Genomic DNA, 17,095 nt, shown 5'->3' with positions numbered 1-17,095 from the left:
ATTACCTTTTTCCAGTTTGCTGTCAAATTGAGGATATACAAGTCAGTCAACGAAGTACTTAATGCATGAGATGTGAGTCAACATCACTCGTCAATTCTCTAGTCAATGTAGGACTTGCGAGTCATCTACGTTCGATTTATGCAATATTGTCTTCCAGTTTGCTGTCAAAGGACTTCTACATTTCGTGAATTTAATTACCTTTTTCCAGTTTGCTGTCAAATTGAGGATATACAAGTCAGTCAACGAAGTACTTAATGCATGAGATGTGAGTCAACATCACTCGTCAATTCTCTAGTCAATGTAGGACTTGCGAGTCATCTACGTTCGATTTATGCAATATTGTCTTCCAGTTTGCTGTCAAAGGACTTCTACATTTCGTGAATTTAATTACCTTTTTCTAGTTTGCTGTCAAATTGAGGATATACAAGTCAGTCAACGAAGTACTTAATGCATGAGATGTGAGTCAACATCACTCGTCAATTCTCTAGTCAATGTAGGACTTGCGAGTCATCTACGTTCGATTTATGCATTATTGTCTTCTGCAATTAAAAATTTGCCGACAGCGGTAGGTGTGCTGTCATTCCACTAAGAAGAAATATAACTATGCATACCAGGCTCTTCAGACTCACAAGGTTGCCGATCTCAACTTGGATGGTTCCTGTTAAGCTTGGTGTGGCCTAGATTGGTTACCTTGAGACTATGCATGGAGCCAAGCTCATGTGGTATCTCTCTCCCCTTTGAGCTGGTATTGGAGTACCGCAAGAGCCCTAGCTCGGACAAGGCAGCGAGCTACCATGTTTTCCCCCCCTTCCAGAGATGCTTCCGGTACAGGTCCATAGCCATGACTACGATTTCAGTTCACCTCAGCAAACCAACGGCACAAGGGGCTGTATGAGGAACGGTGCCACGTTAAGGGGGTGTGGATGCAAACTTTGAAGTTAAGGGGGCTGGGTGAAATATCATGCCAAGTTAAGCCACATTAAAGGGGGTGTGGATGCAAATTGTCAAAGTTAGGCAGGGACGCGTTCCTGTTATATAGGTCGAGGTGTTTGACAGATTACAGAGGGATCGGCCGGTACGTCAGCTTGATCCTCACGCTAATCCTATATATGATTTTTTGATGGCGTAATCCTATAGACGTGAGTAAGGATCAATCGAACCGGCTGATTACACAATCAGAATCACGCGCTACACCCTGCACTTGTTCTAGAACATACTTATACAACACTGTATATACGTACATTCAACAATGCAGATATACCATTACACTAATACAACAAAGATGTCACAAAACACAACTACATTTTTGTTTGGAGCTAGCTGGAGCCTATTGAAATCTGTCTCTTATTGCCAGCAACTCTTTGAGAGCATCCCCGATTTGGATGCGATCCGATGGTGTCTCCTGTGAGCACGAAATACCAGTGCCCAGAACTGAAGTGATGCAAGCAATTCTCAGACCCATATTGCTATTAGAGTTTGAGCTGGTTTCTTTGCCATCTTCTGTCTCTGCTAGTAAGTCTCGGTCTATGACCTCTGCCGCCCTTTCTGGCAATGCCATTTGCACAGGATTCTCCGAATTCGCTGTCTGTTGGCCTTCTTCCAGTGAACATCTCCAGCAACAATATGCCGTAGCTGTAGACATCACCATGGATTGAAACTTCGTTGCCCAGTCCATACTCTGAAATTGACAGAAAAATGTGAGCAAAATGAAATGAGCAGGTTAAATAGCCATATCGAACATATAAAGCCTGCTAGGGTACCCGCCCATCTGGAGGCCTTCGCGCGCGCGCAATGGTCGGCCATTCGATCAACTCGCTCGATCGTTTTTCACCCTCGATTTTTACTATTCATTGCTATCTTTTGTTACATCTTTGACTGATTTACTGGGTGACTGCCACTGAGCCCATAAAATCGTTGGTCCACGCGGCAGCGAAGTGCTCGTCGACTCGGTTGGTGACCAATGAAGACGCCCGTGAGAAAACCTAGATCGAGCAGTCAAAAGGATCACGTCCTCCTCATTCCTTCCACTCCCTCGCCTCCTCCTTCCTCCCCATCCGGCGGCGCCTCCTCCCTCTTTCCCACGGCCTCCCGCATCGCGCCGCCACCGGCTGGCTCCTCCTCCTCTCTTCTGGAGCCGCCACCGGCTGGCTCCTCCTCCTCTCTTCTGGATCGGGCGCAGCCGCCATAGAAGAGCATGGGCTCGAACTGAGTGAGGAAGAGGTGGTTTGCGGCCATGCGGGTGAGGAGGGCAGCCTTCCGCTGAACGCCACCGTCCTCTCCTCGAGCGCCTTCGCGGCCAGAAGAGGCAGATATGTACGGAGGATCCACGAGCTTGGTGCCATCCGTCCCGTCCGTCGACGCCCACCCCCTCTTCCCCAACGCGTAGGTGCTCTCTTCACTTGCGTCTTCGCTGCCTCAAGTGTGCCAGTGAGTCTGTAAACCCTTCTCTAATTTCTATCTCTCTCTCCCTCTCTCTTGATTCGGTTGCATTGCGTTGCAAGAATTATTATTGTGCAGAGGTGGCTGCAGCTATGCACATAATTATTTCTAAAATTGTGATCTGTTTTTGAGGCTGTAGATGCGACCACCAGCTGTTTGTATAAATCCTCACGGAGGACTGCTCCGGGGAGGACATCACGTGTGTTTGAAAGAGAGGGATGGAAAAGAGGGGGCTGCAGTGAGAGGAGAAGAGGAAGGAATTGAACCACATGTTATTTCTTTGTCATCAACGTCATCCCACCATTGTAGAGATTTTGTTGGATGACATGCGGCCCATACTCTCGCCCCTTGTCCTCCATCTCTGTTGGTACCCTTTCATGGTTTCTTGTCCACTTCTTTCATGATTTATTCTTTTCAAATAGTAATTCAGGCTGTTATACTAATTTGATTGATGTGGGTGGTGTAATAATTCAGGTCGTGCAGGATGGTCTGCTAATTTCCCTGATGCTTCATCAGGTTTCGCTTTTTGATACATTGATTGATTCCCAATTTGATGCAAATAACCAAAATGAATGAATTGATGTGGCTGTTATAATAAATTTTCCTTATTTTGTGTGTGATTATGCTCAGGTTTTGGAAGCATCGGGCTAAGGGGTGATTATGCTCAGGTTTTGATGCAGGTACTTTTGAAATCTGAAACTTTGGTTTGGTATGACATGCAATACTAATAAGATTTGAATAGATAATATAGTTACTAGAGTCACTTCATACTAATGCGCAAACTTATTTTGCATTGCAGTGAGATTCAGATAATTTTAAGAAACACATGTAAAGGAGTCCAAACAGGACGGGCTCGGTGTACATGGTTTTCAGTTAATGCAGGTACTTTTGAAATCTGAAACTTTGGTTTGGTATGACAAGCAATGCTAATAAGATTTGAATAGACAATATAGTTACTAGAGTCACTTCATACTAATGCGCAAACTCATTTTGCATTGCAGCGAGATTCAGATAGTTTTCCTACTGTAGAGTTTTGGAGCTTGCTCTGTTAATCCGTGTTATTTTTTGTATCACAGTTTAGGTCTGACCATCACAAGTGGCAACAGGCAGTAGTGGAGAAGGCATGAAGAGGCCCACATCTGAAAATCTCAACTATTCTAGGATTTTCGAGGTAATTTCTCAAACTGAAAAGCTCAACTAAAGGAAGACACCTATTTCTATGCACAGATTCTTTGTTGCTAGAAGAATTTGTAGAGAGAAAAATGTCTCCCCCGTTCATTGCCTTTCAGATTCATATTTGAAGTCTATTGTTCTTAATTTTAGTTAACTAATTGCTTAATTTCTTGTTGTTTCAGCTGCTGACCATGTGATTGGTAGCCGACGATTTCTTCATGGGTTGCTGATTTCTCAAGTTTTGCCTCACACAAAAGAGGGCTAGCAACACCTTTGACAGAAACAGCCAACATTCAGTGCAGATCCGGTATATTCTGGTTGTCTTCCATTTAGTTGACGGCATGCAAGACTGATCTGATGCATCTACTGCTTGTTGACTTGGTTATATTTATCTATAAAGGTAATTTCAGTGTTTCCTTTGTGTGAACATTTCTTTTGTTACAGATTTTACCTGCTTGACGAAGTGCAAAAAAGTAAAATGTATCATTTATACAGCTAACTGGAATAAAGAGTAGCATCGTCTCTCAACAAGATATTTTGTGTGTTCCGCGCCAAATTTGAGTGATACTTTTATGAGCGCCTGGCGAGGTTCTCAGCAAGTTTAGTTTAGGCATAATTTTCCTCTATTAAATAGTGCATTGTAGACAGTGAAACTGTTCCATATTATCCCATGCTGTAGTTGAAATGGTGCATCTGCGTTATATATTTTGGGAAGAGCTGCAGTTCATGATCTTTCTTTATAATAATCATACCAATCAGTCAAGATAGTGTGCAGACTTTCTGCCTATTTTTCTTTCTTCAGGCAGGAAACACATGTTAATTTCTTGACCACCTCCAGTGATCCAATGTCAGATGGAGTGTTTAAATATTTTGCTCATGCTTATTCCCGGACGGCCGGACCCACAGCTCAATGGAATGAGTTGTACAACTTTTATTCAACACATTATATATACAAGTATACTGATATTTTATGGTGATGTTATACTATGAATTAATGGTTAAGATAACACTTTTTATAGATGATTTTCCTCATATTGCCAACATATTTTTGGTTGCGGGTTGATACATAACATTATTTTCTCTTATCTTCTTATGTTGTATCTATTTTTTCATGTAGATACTCTATCTGGTAAGGTTCTAATTCACATGGTTGCATGGCCAATGAATGAATATAATTAGTTTTCACAATGTATATTTTACAATTTCTCAATGCGTAAACGTGTCAGGCTCTTAGGTTAAAGCTAATGCCCATTAAAATGGTTATAAATAGTGGCCTCTATCAGTAGGCTGAGTCTCAATGTTGGTTTTGATATGTGATCGATGCATTTCATCAAATGGTTAACATATCAGGATTGCATATGATTATCTTTGAGTGGAATTTGTGTCTTTGATTTTTCACAAATTTGTATTGATATTTGCGATAAGGTGGGTGTTGTGTGTTGTGTGCAGGCCATGGGTAATTTTGTACTATTTGTTCAAGGTGTCAGCATATGTATATTATTCTTATAGTCTTTACATGCTCATTTAGTTCATTCATGTTTCCTTTGCAGTGGCAGTGGTGCAGAATATATCCTCTGCCATGGAAGGAGGTATTTGATGCTGTCAGATGGCATATAGGTCAATAATGAGGTGACTGCCGGGGTAATCTCAGGAAGGGACAACAACACAAATTAACTTTGTTGACAAGCTCACGATCACGGGTAATAAAGATGATTTTAAGTAATGTTCTAATTTCTGTGAATTTCCTTGTTAAATGTCCTGAAAGAAATAAGAATGGCATACTGAATGCGAAGCATTATTTCATTTATCTACATTTTTAGGAAAGATAATCTTGGATTGCTTTTGCTTTGATGGATTCTGACTTATCAGAATATAGCCTCCAGCCTTTACACATAGAGACTGATTTATCACTTTGGATGGTTATATTTTTCTCTACTGCATAATGACCTATGTACATTCATTTCCTCTATAGTTTTTAATTCTACACCTTATTTCTTATTATGGCGAATCATTGGTATCACGGAAATGTTACTGTACCATTATGTGCAATTGTTTCTTATTGATATCATCGTAACAAGATGGTGAACTTATCAAATGTAGGGAACAAGCCGTCCTGCAGTGTTTCCATGTACTGCAAGTTGACGACATGCTATTACCCGCCATTGTGTGTGTTTTGCATATTTTCCTATTCAATACTATGAAGTTTTCCTCTGTTATGCTCTTCTCAGGCATGAAGGCCGACACTGATTATCAAGTGGTATGGCACTCTTCTTTATCAGCTCTATCCCATCCTGTAGAGGCTTTGTGAAAATAACTCCATGTTATCTTCTACATAATTTTGCATTTCTTTGCAGAGATAAGATGTGAATTTATGGTATAAGTTTCAAAAGTTTGGCAGAATCCTTGATCTAAAGTGAAATAGAGTTGTATTGTCTCCTATATGAGTTAAAACTTCTTGTAATCAGTAATTAGCCATGCATTTTGAGGGTATGAAAGTTGAACAAAATTTGAGTTTCTTGGTTGCATGTTACAGAGTGTTGTACTAAACAAAGATGAGTTGCAATGAGTTTTATATATTTAGTTTTCAATTATAAAGATTTCTACAAAGCACGAAACATTTCCGATTCTTTCTGATTTTGTGTGCATGTTGTCGCAGGTTTATTTGAAGAATTGTATATATTTATTGATACAACATCTTCCAGTATAGATCTTAAATGACAGCAATATCTGAAGTTACTTGTGTCTGCTTCCCCTCTTGAAATCAACATTTTGTTTTGATTTTTCGGTACTTAAGTAAGGTCACTCATCAGTGAGCAGGAAGTGTCTTCTCGGTACTTGTGTGATGAAGGCCAAAATTGGTTTTCTAACTTATTATTGTAGGTGCTTTAGAAAGTGCAAGTATGTGTCACAATAATGCCTGGAAATCAGCCAGTGGCTGGATTATTTGAGCTATTTTGGCGTCTCTGCCATCCTATAGTTGTTCAGTTTTCTCTTTTGAAACGAGGCTATCTAGAGGATTTCATGTTGTGGTTTAGGAAGGTAACTATTCTTGGTTATAGTGAATGATTTTGTTGGATTATTTGTTCATTTGGCTATCTTAATGCAGTCCCATGTGCATACTTTTTGCAGGCATCAGTGAAGATTGGGAGGTAGAGAGGGATTGCTCAAGTGGAAACAGATCAAGAACCAGAAGGAGCTCAAGATTTCGCTACTTCCTTGGTAATAGCTTTGTGAGGTAATTAAGCTAGCTACACGTGTGTTTGTTTTCTGCTATATCGAGGTCACTATTCTATTTTAGAAAATAGAAACATGATGTGTGATTTAAGAGTAATAGCAAATGTTGTTAGCATGAATAGACTGTATTGTACGTACTAACTAGCAACAAAGTCTAATTCCTCCCACGTAGCGGTTGTCAATGTAGACTTGACCAGCCCGGACTTTATGTACTTCCTGCTTTATTTTTTCTTTGATTTAGCGAACATACAAATGCATGCGATAAGTGTCAAATTTAGCACTCAACGACACTTATTTTCGGACAGAGGAAGTAGTTACAAGTAGGTGTGCAGTTAGAATTTATCTGACTTTGGGTTTTCACATCTTGTTCGAGGTCTTGAGCCCTCATAATTCATTTGAACATGTTGTAATTTATTTTTGTTTATACTATAATCCGAGCTAATTAGAAATTATATAAATGCATTTTCTTGATAAATTAAAGCTTATGTTGATGTGTATTCGATTTTGATTTCTTTTCTTTCGTCATAGATCAGTTAAATATTATCCAGGACCATGCACCCGCCCTTGACAATGGCTTCCAGAAGCTAAGGTTGCAGGGGTGAATTAAAGTTTGATTTTCCAGCAGCGAGGTAACTACTACCGATGGAGATCAAACTAATGAGCTCACGAAAAAAAACTATAGACATCAAACACCGAAGGAGGTTAGTTTTTACCTGAGTGGAAACAGCGGTCGTATCGTCTTGCTGGAGCCTCCTTTGTCATGGAAAGTCACCAGCTTCAGGGAGTGCCAGCACAGCCGGAACAGACGCGGGGAGTGACAGTGGCAACTGCGTAGATTTGGCTCACCCATACGAGAAACGGTGGCGCCATCTACCGATTTCGTGGCTCCGAGCTGCAGTGGGAGCTGCTGGGCCGTAGGGATGCAGATGGAGCCGCTGCAACTCCGAGCTGCCGGGCCGCCGAGATGCAGATGGAGCCGCAGCGCCTCCGAGCTGCAGCGGGAGCTGCTCCACCGCCAAGTTGCAGTGTGAGCCGCCGCGAAGATGGAACCCAAGGTGCCCTCGTCCGCCTCCTCCAGCTGCTTCCTCACTTCACTTCAGTACGAGTACAGGGGGAGAGGAATGGGACGAAGACTGGTGGATGGAATCAAGACCAGCGGTCATGCGAGACACGTGGTAGGCATTGTGCTACGTGGTGGCAGCTCGTGAAGCAACAATTGACGTGTGTTGTTGTCTCTCAGCACGTGTACGTGGTAGGCATTGTGCTACGTGGTGGCAGCTCGTGAAGCAACAATTGACGTGTGTTGTTGTCTCTCAGCACGTGTACGTGGTAGGCATTGTGCTACGTGGTGGCAGCTCGTGAAGCAACAATTGACGTGTGTTGTTGTCTCTCAGCACGTGTACGTGGTAGGCATTGTGCTACGTGGTGGCAGCTCGTGAAGCAACAATTGACGTGTGTTGTTGTCTCTCAGCACGTGTACGTGGTAGGCATTGTGCTACGTGGTGGCAGCTCGTGAAGCAACAATTGACGTGTGTTGTTGTCTCTCAGCACGTGTACGTGGTAGGCATTGTGCTACGTGGTGGCAGCTCGTGAAGCAACAATTGACGTGTGTTGTTGTCTCTCAGCACGTGTATCTTGAGGGCATGATTGTAGTTTTCTATCTTTGAGGTATGTGATGTTACTCAAACTGCCAGCCTTTTGGTTTCTGATTTTAATGAAAGCAGGGAGGCCCTCCTTAGGGCGCTTGAGTTTGTAAAAAAAAGACTAGCAGTCAACCACGGGGAAGAAGATTAGGACAGAATTGCAACAGATGTAGGCCCATATAGCGGCTATGCTGGACAACAAGGTCATTTTCAATGATGATGGCACGTGCAGCAATAGCTCAATTAATGTTCATCACTTCAATGCGCCGATATGATGTTTGTCTGGCTATCTACTTTCCTTGCTAATAACATTATAAATAATCAATCGTAAGCTTGTTAAAACATTATGTATTATTACTAAGTATATTTTGATTTGTGTCTGAAGTTTTCTATCATCACTCTTTCAATTATGCGGATAACCTTCATAAACACACACACAGAGATAGAGACAGAGATTTGTGCCAAATATTTGCAACAAATGCATATACTAAAATACTATTTTACTTCGGCAAATTTGTGCCAAATATTTGCCTTTTTTTATACACTGTACAGAAGTAGGCTGCTTTATAAATACAAAAAAAATCGTTCGCATTAAAATAGGCCAGTAGAAGGCTTCCAGTACACAACGTGAGGGCCTCATTTTATAGATGGATACACAACACATAGCATTTGGTTACTGTGATCCTTATATGTCTTTCTACTAATTAATACAAATTGATAAACTTCACTTGCTAACATTTTCCTTATCATTAAGCAGCCAAAATGGAAAAGGTCAAGATTCCAACAAAGGTGCTTCTAGACGCTATGTTGCAGCAACTTGGCCTCCCAAGCGCATTATACTCAACAAAGAAGGGAAAGCCAGCTGGTCTTGATGCAACAATTTACTTCTATGGGTGTAAGCACCATATGAACAATATACTTCCAAGAAATTCAATATCCATCCATGTGTATGGCAAAGTTGAAGAAGCACAAGATCAGCTAGCAGCTGAAGCTCTCAAGTGCATGGAAGGCTCTTACAGCAAAGTTTTGCAAGGCATAAACTATAAGAAACTACAACTGGCTCAGGAAAAATGCAAGTCTCTTAAGCATAAGCAAAAAGAACAAGGAATAATAGACTATTTTAGCAACAGCTGGAGTAGCAGCCTCAGTGGAGATCACATGGCAGCAAAGGAACTTTATGGCATAATAAATGCCAACTTCACGGCCGGGTCAACATCAAAAGACAACAATCTAAATCATATTTTGTCACACATAAGATATGTTGCTGACCGTCTTAGTGATACAACTACACAATCAGAGGATGATCTCCATCAAATAAACAAGTACTATTGGAGCCTAGCCGGCGACATCGAAGGTATTTCGGCTTTGGGCAATACCAACCACCAATCACAGCCACTGTAAAGAGTTGCCGAGGCAAGAGGGTCACTCTCAATGCCAGTGAAGCACGTCACGATGGATCTATCTAATGTTTTCACTTCGTACCGCCTATATAATGTGTCTTATGACTATCATTGTAGATAATCATTCATAAGCTTCTTAGAACACTTTATATTATTACCAGGCAACTATCTGCCAGCAGTAGCTACTCATTTCATACGCTACAATAGGTATCTACGAACTTTAATGATCACTCACTCTATCAGTACTTGGTTTGCTCTCGCCCTTTGCGCCATCGTTGCAACGGGTCATCTAGCATGAACAAAGGGTAAGCATATGCTTTCGCCTTCAAATGCACTTCCAAAGGAGTGCGCTTGATCATCTACCCAATATAAGCAAGTTGCAAGAGCCCCTTGTTATATAACTCAGTATTAGTATAGATGTCTATCAAGACTTCTATGTTTATCGTCCTTTTGGATCTTATGTAAACCCCTAAGACCATCATGTGCATTTAGCTATCGGTTATTTTCTGCTTAAACTACTGTGTGGTGTGCTTTTGAAACAACCATGATAAAAGAAATATATGCTTTCGCCTTCAAGTGCACATCTAAAGGCCTCTGCATAATTGTGTATCGAATCTAAACAGATCACAAGAGCCCTTTCCTACATGACTTAGTGCATCATTTCCAATCTTATGTACTTACTACATATAGTATATGAGCTATTCTTTTTAAACAACAATATATTAATGCATGCTCTCACAATAATTATCTTACACTCGGCCTTTGCGCCATTGGCGCAACGGGTCATCTAGTTTAACTAAAGAGTGGTGGGCGGGGTGTTCAATCTTGCAAACCAATTCCATAATTTTAAAGGGGGTTATTTTAGAAGAGAGTTAAGTGCTACAAATGCTAAAAGCTCACCTGGAGCGGCATAGCCTATTGTGCCTCTCATTGATGCCCAACTAGTTGATTTCTCTGAGTCTTGATGTAGAAACCTTGCAAGCCCAAAATCACCAACATAAGCAATCATTTCACCATCGAGGAGAACATTGCTGGGCTTAAGATCACAGTGAATAATTGGTATTGGCTTATGTTGGTGAAGGTATTCGAGTGATGATGCTACATCAATTGCAATCTGCAGTCTCACACGGAGATCCGGTGACCTATTTTCACCATCTTCTATGGGATGGTTGTTTAGCCATTTGTCTAAATTTCCATTTGGTAGGTGTTCATACACGAGGGCCTTGAAGTCATGGCTTTGAGAATCAATACTTGAGCACACTGTCAATATCTTCATAAGATTCCTATGTCGAACACATTTCAGGGTCTCACATTCTGCAACAAAACTTCGAGATGCACCTCGCTGTGTGAGGTTGAGCACCTTCACAGCAATCACTACTTGGTGGTCATCTATCCTCATTGTTCCCTTGTACACCGAGCCAAAGCTTCCTGCACCAAGGAGGTTCTCTGAAGCAAAACTATTAGTTGCACTGACCACTTCAGCATAAGAAACCCTTAAATATTGCTCGCCTATGGATGATGTCTGCTTGTTTGCTTTCATCTTCCTGCTCTTACTGTAGAATGTCGACAGTGCAAATACTAATGCAGTAAGTAGGACTGCTCCACATATGGACAATATTATGACCAGTCTCTGAGTTGGTTTCATGGTGGTGAGGTTGGAGCAATGTGGCAACTTCAGTTGAGGGATTCCATCACACAGGCCATCGTTTCCCATAATTGAGGCTGAGGCGGAAGCTGCCTTGCTGAAGATCCCATCTGCTGGAACCTCACCCTCCAAGTTGTTGAATGAGAGATTCAAACTAGCAAGCCCTTCCATGCTCCAGGAAGCCAGGAATGCTCCCTGAGAGATTATTATGGGAAAGATCAAGCATCAATAGGGCTTTCATCTGCATGATTGATGACGGAATTGTCCCTTGAAGGTTGTTCCGAGATACATTCAGAAACTGCAAGGTCTGGCACCCTCCAAGCGAGATCGGAATCTCTCCAGATATCAGATTACCGGAGAAATCAAGTTCCCCAATATTCTTTAGGTTACCTAATTCTATAGGCAAATCCCCGGTTAATAGATTCTTTTGGATTCTCATATAATGGACAATGTGTTTATGAGGAATAGGTCCCTAGGTATTGGACCAACAAGGCTGTTGTTTGAAAGGTCTAATTTTTGTAATGGACACCCTATAGACTAGAAGGTATGCTTCCAGTAAGCATGTTGCCACCAAGATAAAGTTTGCTTAGTTGTGTAAGATTGCCGAATGTGGGAGGAATCAATCCTGATAGGTCACTCATTCCTAGGTTTAACAAATTTAGTCTCTTCAACTTGCCAAGAGAGGTTGGAATAGTACCCTCTAAATGGTTACTATCTAGAAAAAGTGCGCGCAGATTGGTCAAGTTCGCCACTACTTCAGGAATCTTCCCCGTTATGCTGTTATCTTGCATGTTAAGAAATTCTAGATTTGTGGAGAGGGTGCCTACCGAACTTGGTATTTCACCTTCAAGCATATTACCACCTAAATCCAACACCTGCAAATTACTGCAATTGCTTAGGCTGGACACAAAGCCCCAGTCGGCATCTTGTGTTGCTCGAATATGGTTTTCGGCAATGGTTAATACGGACAAGCTCCTCAAGCGAATACCTAGGCAACTGGGAATTGTTCCTGTTAGGGAGTTATGAAGGAGCTGGATCATTTGAATCATAGAGGCATTGCACAAAGAGGGAGGAATAGGACCATGGAATTGATTATAAGCTGCAAGGAAGACCTGACCTGGAAGGTTGTTTCCCATGTCAAATGGAAAAGACCCATTGAGGTTATAATTGCTTTCTACATTGGTAACTTGGAGGTACGAAAGATTGAATAGCAAGGGAAGCAATGGCCCTCTTAGTTCATTGTTTTCGAGGTCAATTTCAGCGAGCGAGTGTAGGTTTCCAATGGAGTGAGGTATGAGACCTGTAAGATTATTGAATGCCAGATAAAGGAGTTCAAGCAAGTTGAGGTTCCCTAGTGATGCTGGAATTTGGCCAGTTAGATGGTTTCGGCTAAGAGATATGGCAGAGAGTGATGTGAGGTTCCCCTAACCCAGGTGGGATGCATCCTGTCAGGCCATTGTTTGCCAAATTGAGTTCCGAGAGATATGAAAGATTATGTAATGCTGGAATACTCCCTGTCAGGTTATTTGTGGCAAGACTAAGAAAGCCCAGTACCGGGAGATTTCCTACTGAACTTGGAATAGAACCAGACAGTTGATATGAATTCAGAGAGAGCGTGTCTAATTTGACAAGGTTACCTTTTTTATTTGAGAATCACCGGGGGGGGGGGGGGGGGGGGGGGTGGGGGTGGTGATGGGGGGGGAGAGGAGGGGGGGGGGGGGGGGGGGGGGGAGCTCCCCACCTGAATATATTACCCAAAAACCCGCCGGGGCAGCTAGTACAGAATTACAAAGGCACGACGCAGCGTGTAGAGAGGTATGGCAGGGGGTATTTCTCCTGTCAGCCTATTGTTTGAAATGTCCACAAACTCCAGATTCACGAGGCTGGTTATCTCTGAAGGAATGGTTCCTTGAAGCTTGTTGTGGCCTAGATCGAGCACCACAAATTGTGCAAGGAGCCGAGCTCATGTGGTATCTCCCCTTGGAGCTGGAGTAAACCCAGGTTGGGCAAGGCTGCAAGCTCCCAGGGCATCTCCCCTTTCAGCCTGTTGTATTCAAGGCTGATGTTGTTGAGCTGCCGGCACCGTGAAAGCGATGCCGAAATAGCATCGTCCAGAGAGTTATCCGACAGGTTGAGCCGCTTCAGGTACCGCAGGTGGCCAAGCGCTGATGGCACGGCGCCATGCAGGCGGTTGCCGGGGAGGTGGAGCCTCCTCATGAATGTAAGGTTGGCCACCGAGCCGGAGAACGCGCCCAGAAGGTCGAGGTCGCCGAGGTCCAGCGCCATGACCCGGCCATGGCGGCGTCCCCGCCTGCCGCACGCCACGCCGTGCCATTGGCACATAGGTAGCATGGACCGGTTGCCCCATGACCCCAGAGCTTGCAAGGGGTCGTCCCTTATGAGCGACTTGAAGGACAGGAGAGCAGAGTGGTCGCTGGAATTACCTGTGGCGGTTCCGGCGTGTGGAATGGGTGCTGAGAAACTAGCATGGGGTGCTCTGCGCCTACCATCAAGGCTGTCTGCTTTTGCTCACTTCTTTCTGGTTCTGGTAGACACAAGCAAGTGCGCTTTCCTGCTTTGCATTGTTATATATAGTGGATTGAGCAAGGCAAGTTGCTCAATAATTCATGGCTCAGTGAACTTAATTATCTGTTTTCAAGTTGCTGACAAATTGGGTCAACAGAGTACTCAAGTGCATGACTTGTGAGCCAACATGACTCGTCGGTGCTCTGGTTAACGCAGGACTTGTGAGTCATCCATGGTTGATTTATGCATTGTTGTCTTGTGCAATTGAGAATCTGCCGACAGCGGCATGAGTGCTGCCATTCCATTCCTCAAAGAAGAAATATATCTATCTATGGAGTTAAACGGAGCTAGATGTAATATGGTGCCAGGTTAAGGGAGTAAACCCTCTTTGTTCCGCTGCCAAATTCTCAGCCGACATATTGCGGCTCGCCTACGTTTATATTGGTATACGTGTGATCATCTGGTGCTGTTTCGTCCGTGTCACTCGCGCTGTGTGAAAGGATACATATATACATTCTCTCTTGTAAGAAGTCCAGTGCTCCTCCAGCTGTTTGTAGACCTTGTGCTCCTCCCAAGACTCGTGCTATCTTATTGACGTTGCTGGGGACACCTGCTTAGCTAAAAGGCGAGAGGCGTCTGCTAAAACATACTAGTACTACTATTTGCTTGTGAAGAATTTGAACTAGTAATGCGTTTATTTTATCTGCCGTGTTCTCTCCAGTCAACATTGAGGAGCTGGAAGCTGCTCTGCCGAAAAATGGAAGGAGCCACCATTGTTGAAATGGCCGGTCTTGTCAGGTGTCTTGATAATTGAGAAGTCGCTTTCGAGCTTTCTGCTCAAGTGTTGAATGAGGTCGTCGAGTGGAGGCAAGCCGGTGTTGGTGTTGATGGTTTGCAACAATTTGTGAGAAATTAGCCTAGGCTTTTCTTCGGTTGTTGGTGTTATCGAGTGGGATTCTTGTCTACCCGAATGTTCGCATTTGTAGTAGACTGGTAAATATTTTCTCTTTTCTATAAAATATGGTAATGCCTTTGGTGTACCCTCAAAAAAAAAGTCGCCATCGGAGGAAGAAGGATAGTGGTACCATTTCCTTTTTTATCCATGATGAGGCTGGCAATGACTATCACGTACGATTGGAATTATTCGGCTTTATCATATTTGTTATATCCAATAATTCCTAGGAAAATCTCATAGTCCCATGTGACACGTTCATACATAACAAGGAAGATGCAGAAATATTTTGTGCTAGTGGAAAACAAAACTGAATGGTTGTGAATGTTCCATTCATCTCTCATTGATGACACTAATGTTTCGGTTTCGTTGTTCCATTAGTATTGTGGTTCCGTTTCCTTCATTCTGTGCATGCTACCATCCTTTTGTCATGCAAGAAAGAAGTCGGAAACCTTTTACACTAGTGGGAAATGAAACTGAACGTTGTGAATATTTTCATTCATCTCTCTATTGATGCCATTATATTCCATCATCTTTCCATTAGTGTTTTGGTTTCGCTTCCACTTCTTGAAGTCTATAAGAGAGGTAAGGATATATTCCATCATCTTTCTCATCTCGCTTCTCAGCACCGGGAAGTGAGAAAGTAGGCCTCAGAAACTCGGACTCTTGTGATCTGCTACGGAATAGGGGTGATCAGGTTTTTGGAGAGCGCTTTTGCGCGACTGCTGGATCCTTGTTCATCGTAACAACAAACAGTGACATCCTTGACAACGAGTTTCTCAACGACGACTACTTCCCTGACGTTGACCAGCTCCTTGGCAACATGACAAATGGCAAACCTGCATCCTCTTTCATTGCTTTGTATGTCATCTTATCCTCACTTTTAAGATTAGCATTTGCTTTACTGCTAGTAGGAGTCATATGGATATGATCTTGTTTCTTATCATCTCAATTGCATGACTGGTTTCAAAAATTGGTTGCTTGTTTTGGTTATCATCGCTATTATGGTATTCATATTTTATCCACTGTTTTTATGGATTAAACTTATTGGAAAAATCTTGAAATATTCAACAGTCCAAAAACCTGAAATGTGTAGGCAATTTCTCCAATTGCATTTGTTCTGATTTCCAAGCCTCCTATGTCTGAGGGTGTGAAGATAAGAGGTGGCGTGCAAGGGCAATTCTCTAGCTTACCACCATGATCTGTTTTCATGCCTATAAGGACAAGCCAGGGCAGAAAAAGGAAGGCGTTAAGAGACCCTCCTGGCCCAACCCTAGACACTCTAAGATCCTTTTTCAAACCTGCTCTGCTCCCATTTAAGGAGAGGGAGATCTTACTACTGAACAAGACCAAACCTTCCAGACTATAGACATCCTCTTAGAGGTGTTCTGAGTGTTCTTGGCTACAAGATGTTCGGTCCCTTCGTTATCATCATGGTCGGTAAGGATATGCGGGATGTGTTTGAGGCCAATTTTGCGGTCTTGTATGCAGTAAGTGAGTTGTATGTCATAGAGCAATATCATGACTACAAGATGACTGATGACCGCTTCGTGGTTAAGCAGACTCATGAGATTCGGTCGCTCACTAAGGAAGTTGAGCATTTCGATTGTGTATTGCCGAACAAATTTATTGCCTGAGGCATCATTGCCAAACTTTCTTCTTCGTGGAGGAATTTTGTTATCTTGCTGAAGCACAAGAGACAAGAGTTTACTATTGTTAATGTTGTTGGCACTCTTGATGTGGAAGACGAATGCGAGGGCGAAAGACACATGTGCTCATTTCCATGAGGGAAACTATAGTGCCAACTTGGTACGGAAGAAGAATTTCCAACTCTAGAAATTCAAAAATAAGAACTATGCAGGCAAATGAAAGTTTGAAGACAAGAAGAAAGTCCAACAGTCCGCCAATTTCAAGAATAAGTAGGAGACATATAAGAATAAAGGATAATGTCATGTATGAGGTGGAGAACATCATTGGGTTTCATCCTGCAAGGACCGTTGGGACGTGCGTCAGAATGAGAACATGGGCAAGATCGCTAATGTTGTTATTGACGATGTTGAGATGAAAGATGTCGGGTATGGTA

The 17,095-nt window shown here is 42.6% G+C and overlaps 1 protein-coding gene and 2 long non-coding RNA genes across 12 annotated transcripts; 1 reads left to right on the top strand and 2 right to left on the bottom strand.

Moving 5' to 3' along the window:
- Positions 1-1,144: 1,144 nt before the first annotated feature.
- Positions 1,145-8,126, bottom strand: LOC125521157. Its single transcript, XR_007289081.1, has 2 exons — positions 7,560-8,126; positions 1,145-1,678 (listed from the first exon to the last, which is right to left on the bottom strand). It is a non-coding gene; the product is annotated as an uncharacterized LOC125521157 (long non-coding RNA).
- On the top strand, positions 2,691-7,563 carry LOC125521155. Of its 10 annotated transcripts, none has more exons than XR_007289074.1 (10): positions 2,691-2,806; positions 2,914-3,119; positions 3,239-3,321; positions 3,516-3,610; positions 3,795-4,012; positions 5,163-5,312; positions 5,713-5,869; positions 6,493-6,651; positions 6,742-6,847; positions 7,375-7,563. It is a non-coding gene; the product is annotated as an uncharacterized LOC125521155 (long non-coding RNA). The 10 variants fall into 10 exon arrangements; XR_007289077.1 differs by having other exon boundaries at positions 2,785-2,802; XR_007289072.1 differs by having other exon boundaries at positions 2,715-3,119; positions 6,719-6,847.
- Positions 8,127-10,745: 2,619 nt separating the features above from the next.
- Positions 10,746-13,120, bottom strand: LOC125519044 (receptor kinase-like protein Xa21). Its single transcript, XM_048683933.1, has one exon. The coding sequence runs from the start codon at positions 11,703-11,705 to the stop codon at positions 10,746-10,748; it is 960 nt and encodes a 319-aa protein (XP_048539890.1). The 5' UTR covers positions 11,706-13,120.
- Positions 13,121-17,095: the final 3,975 nt, after the last annotated feature.

The sequence above is a fragment of the Triticum urartu genome, chromosome 7 (assembly GCF_003073215.2).
Source record: "Triticum urartu cultivar G1812 chromosome 7, Tu2.1, whole genome shotgun sequence".
Classification (NCBI taxonomy): domain Eukaryota; kingdom Viridiplantae; phylum Streptophyta; class Magnoliopsida; order Poales; family Poaceae; genus Triticum; species Triticum urartu.
The sequence above is the reverse complement of the archived record's forward strand: the minus strand, read 5'-3'. Positions and strand labels throughout refer to the sequence as shown.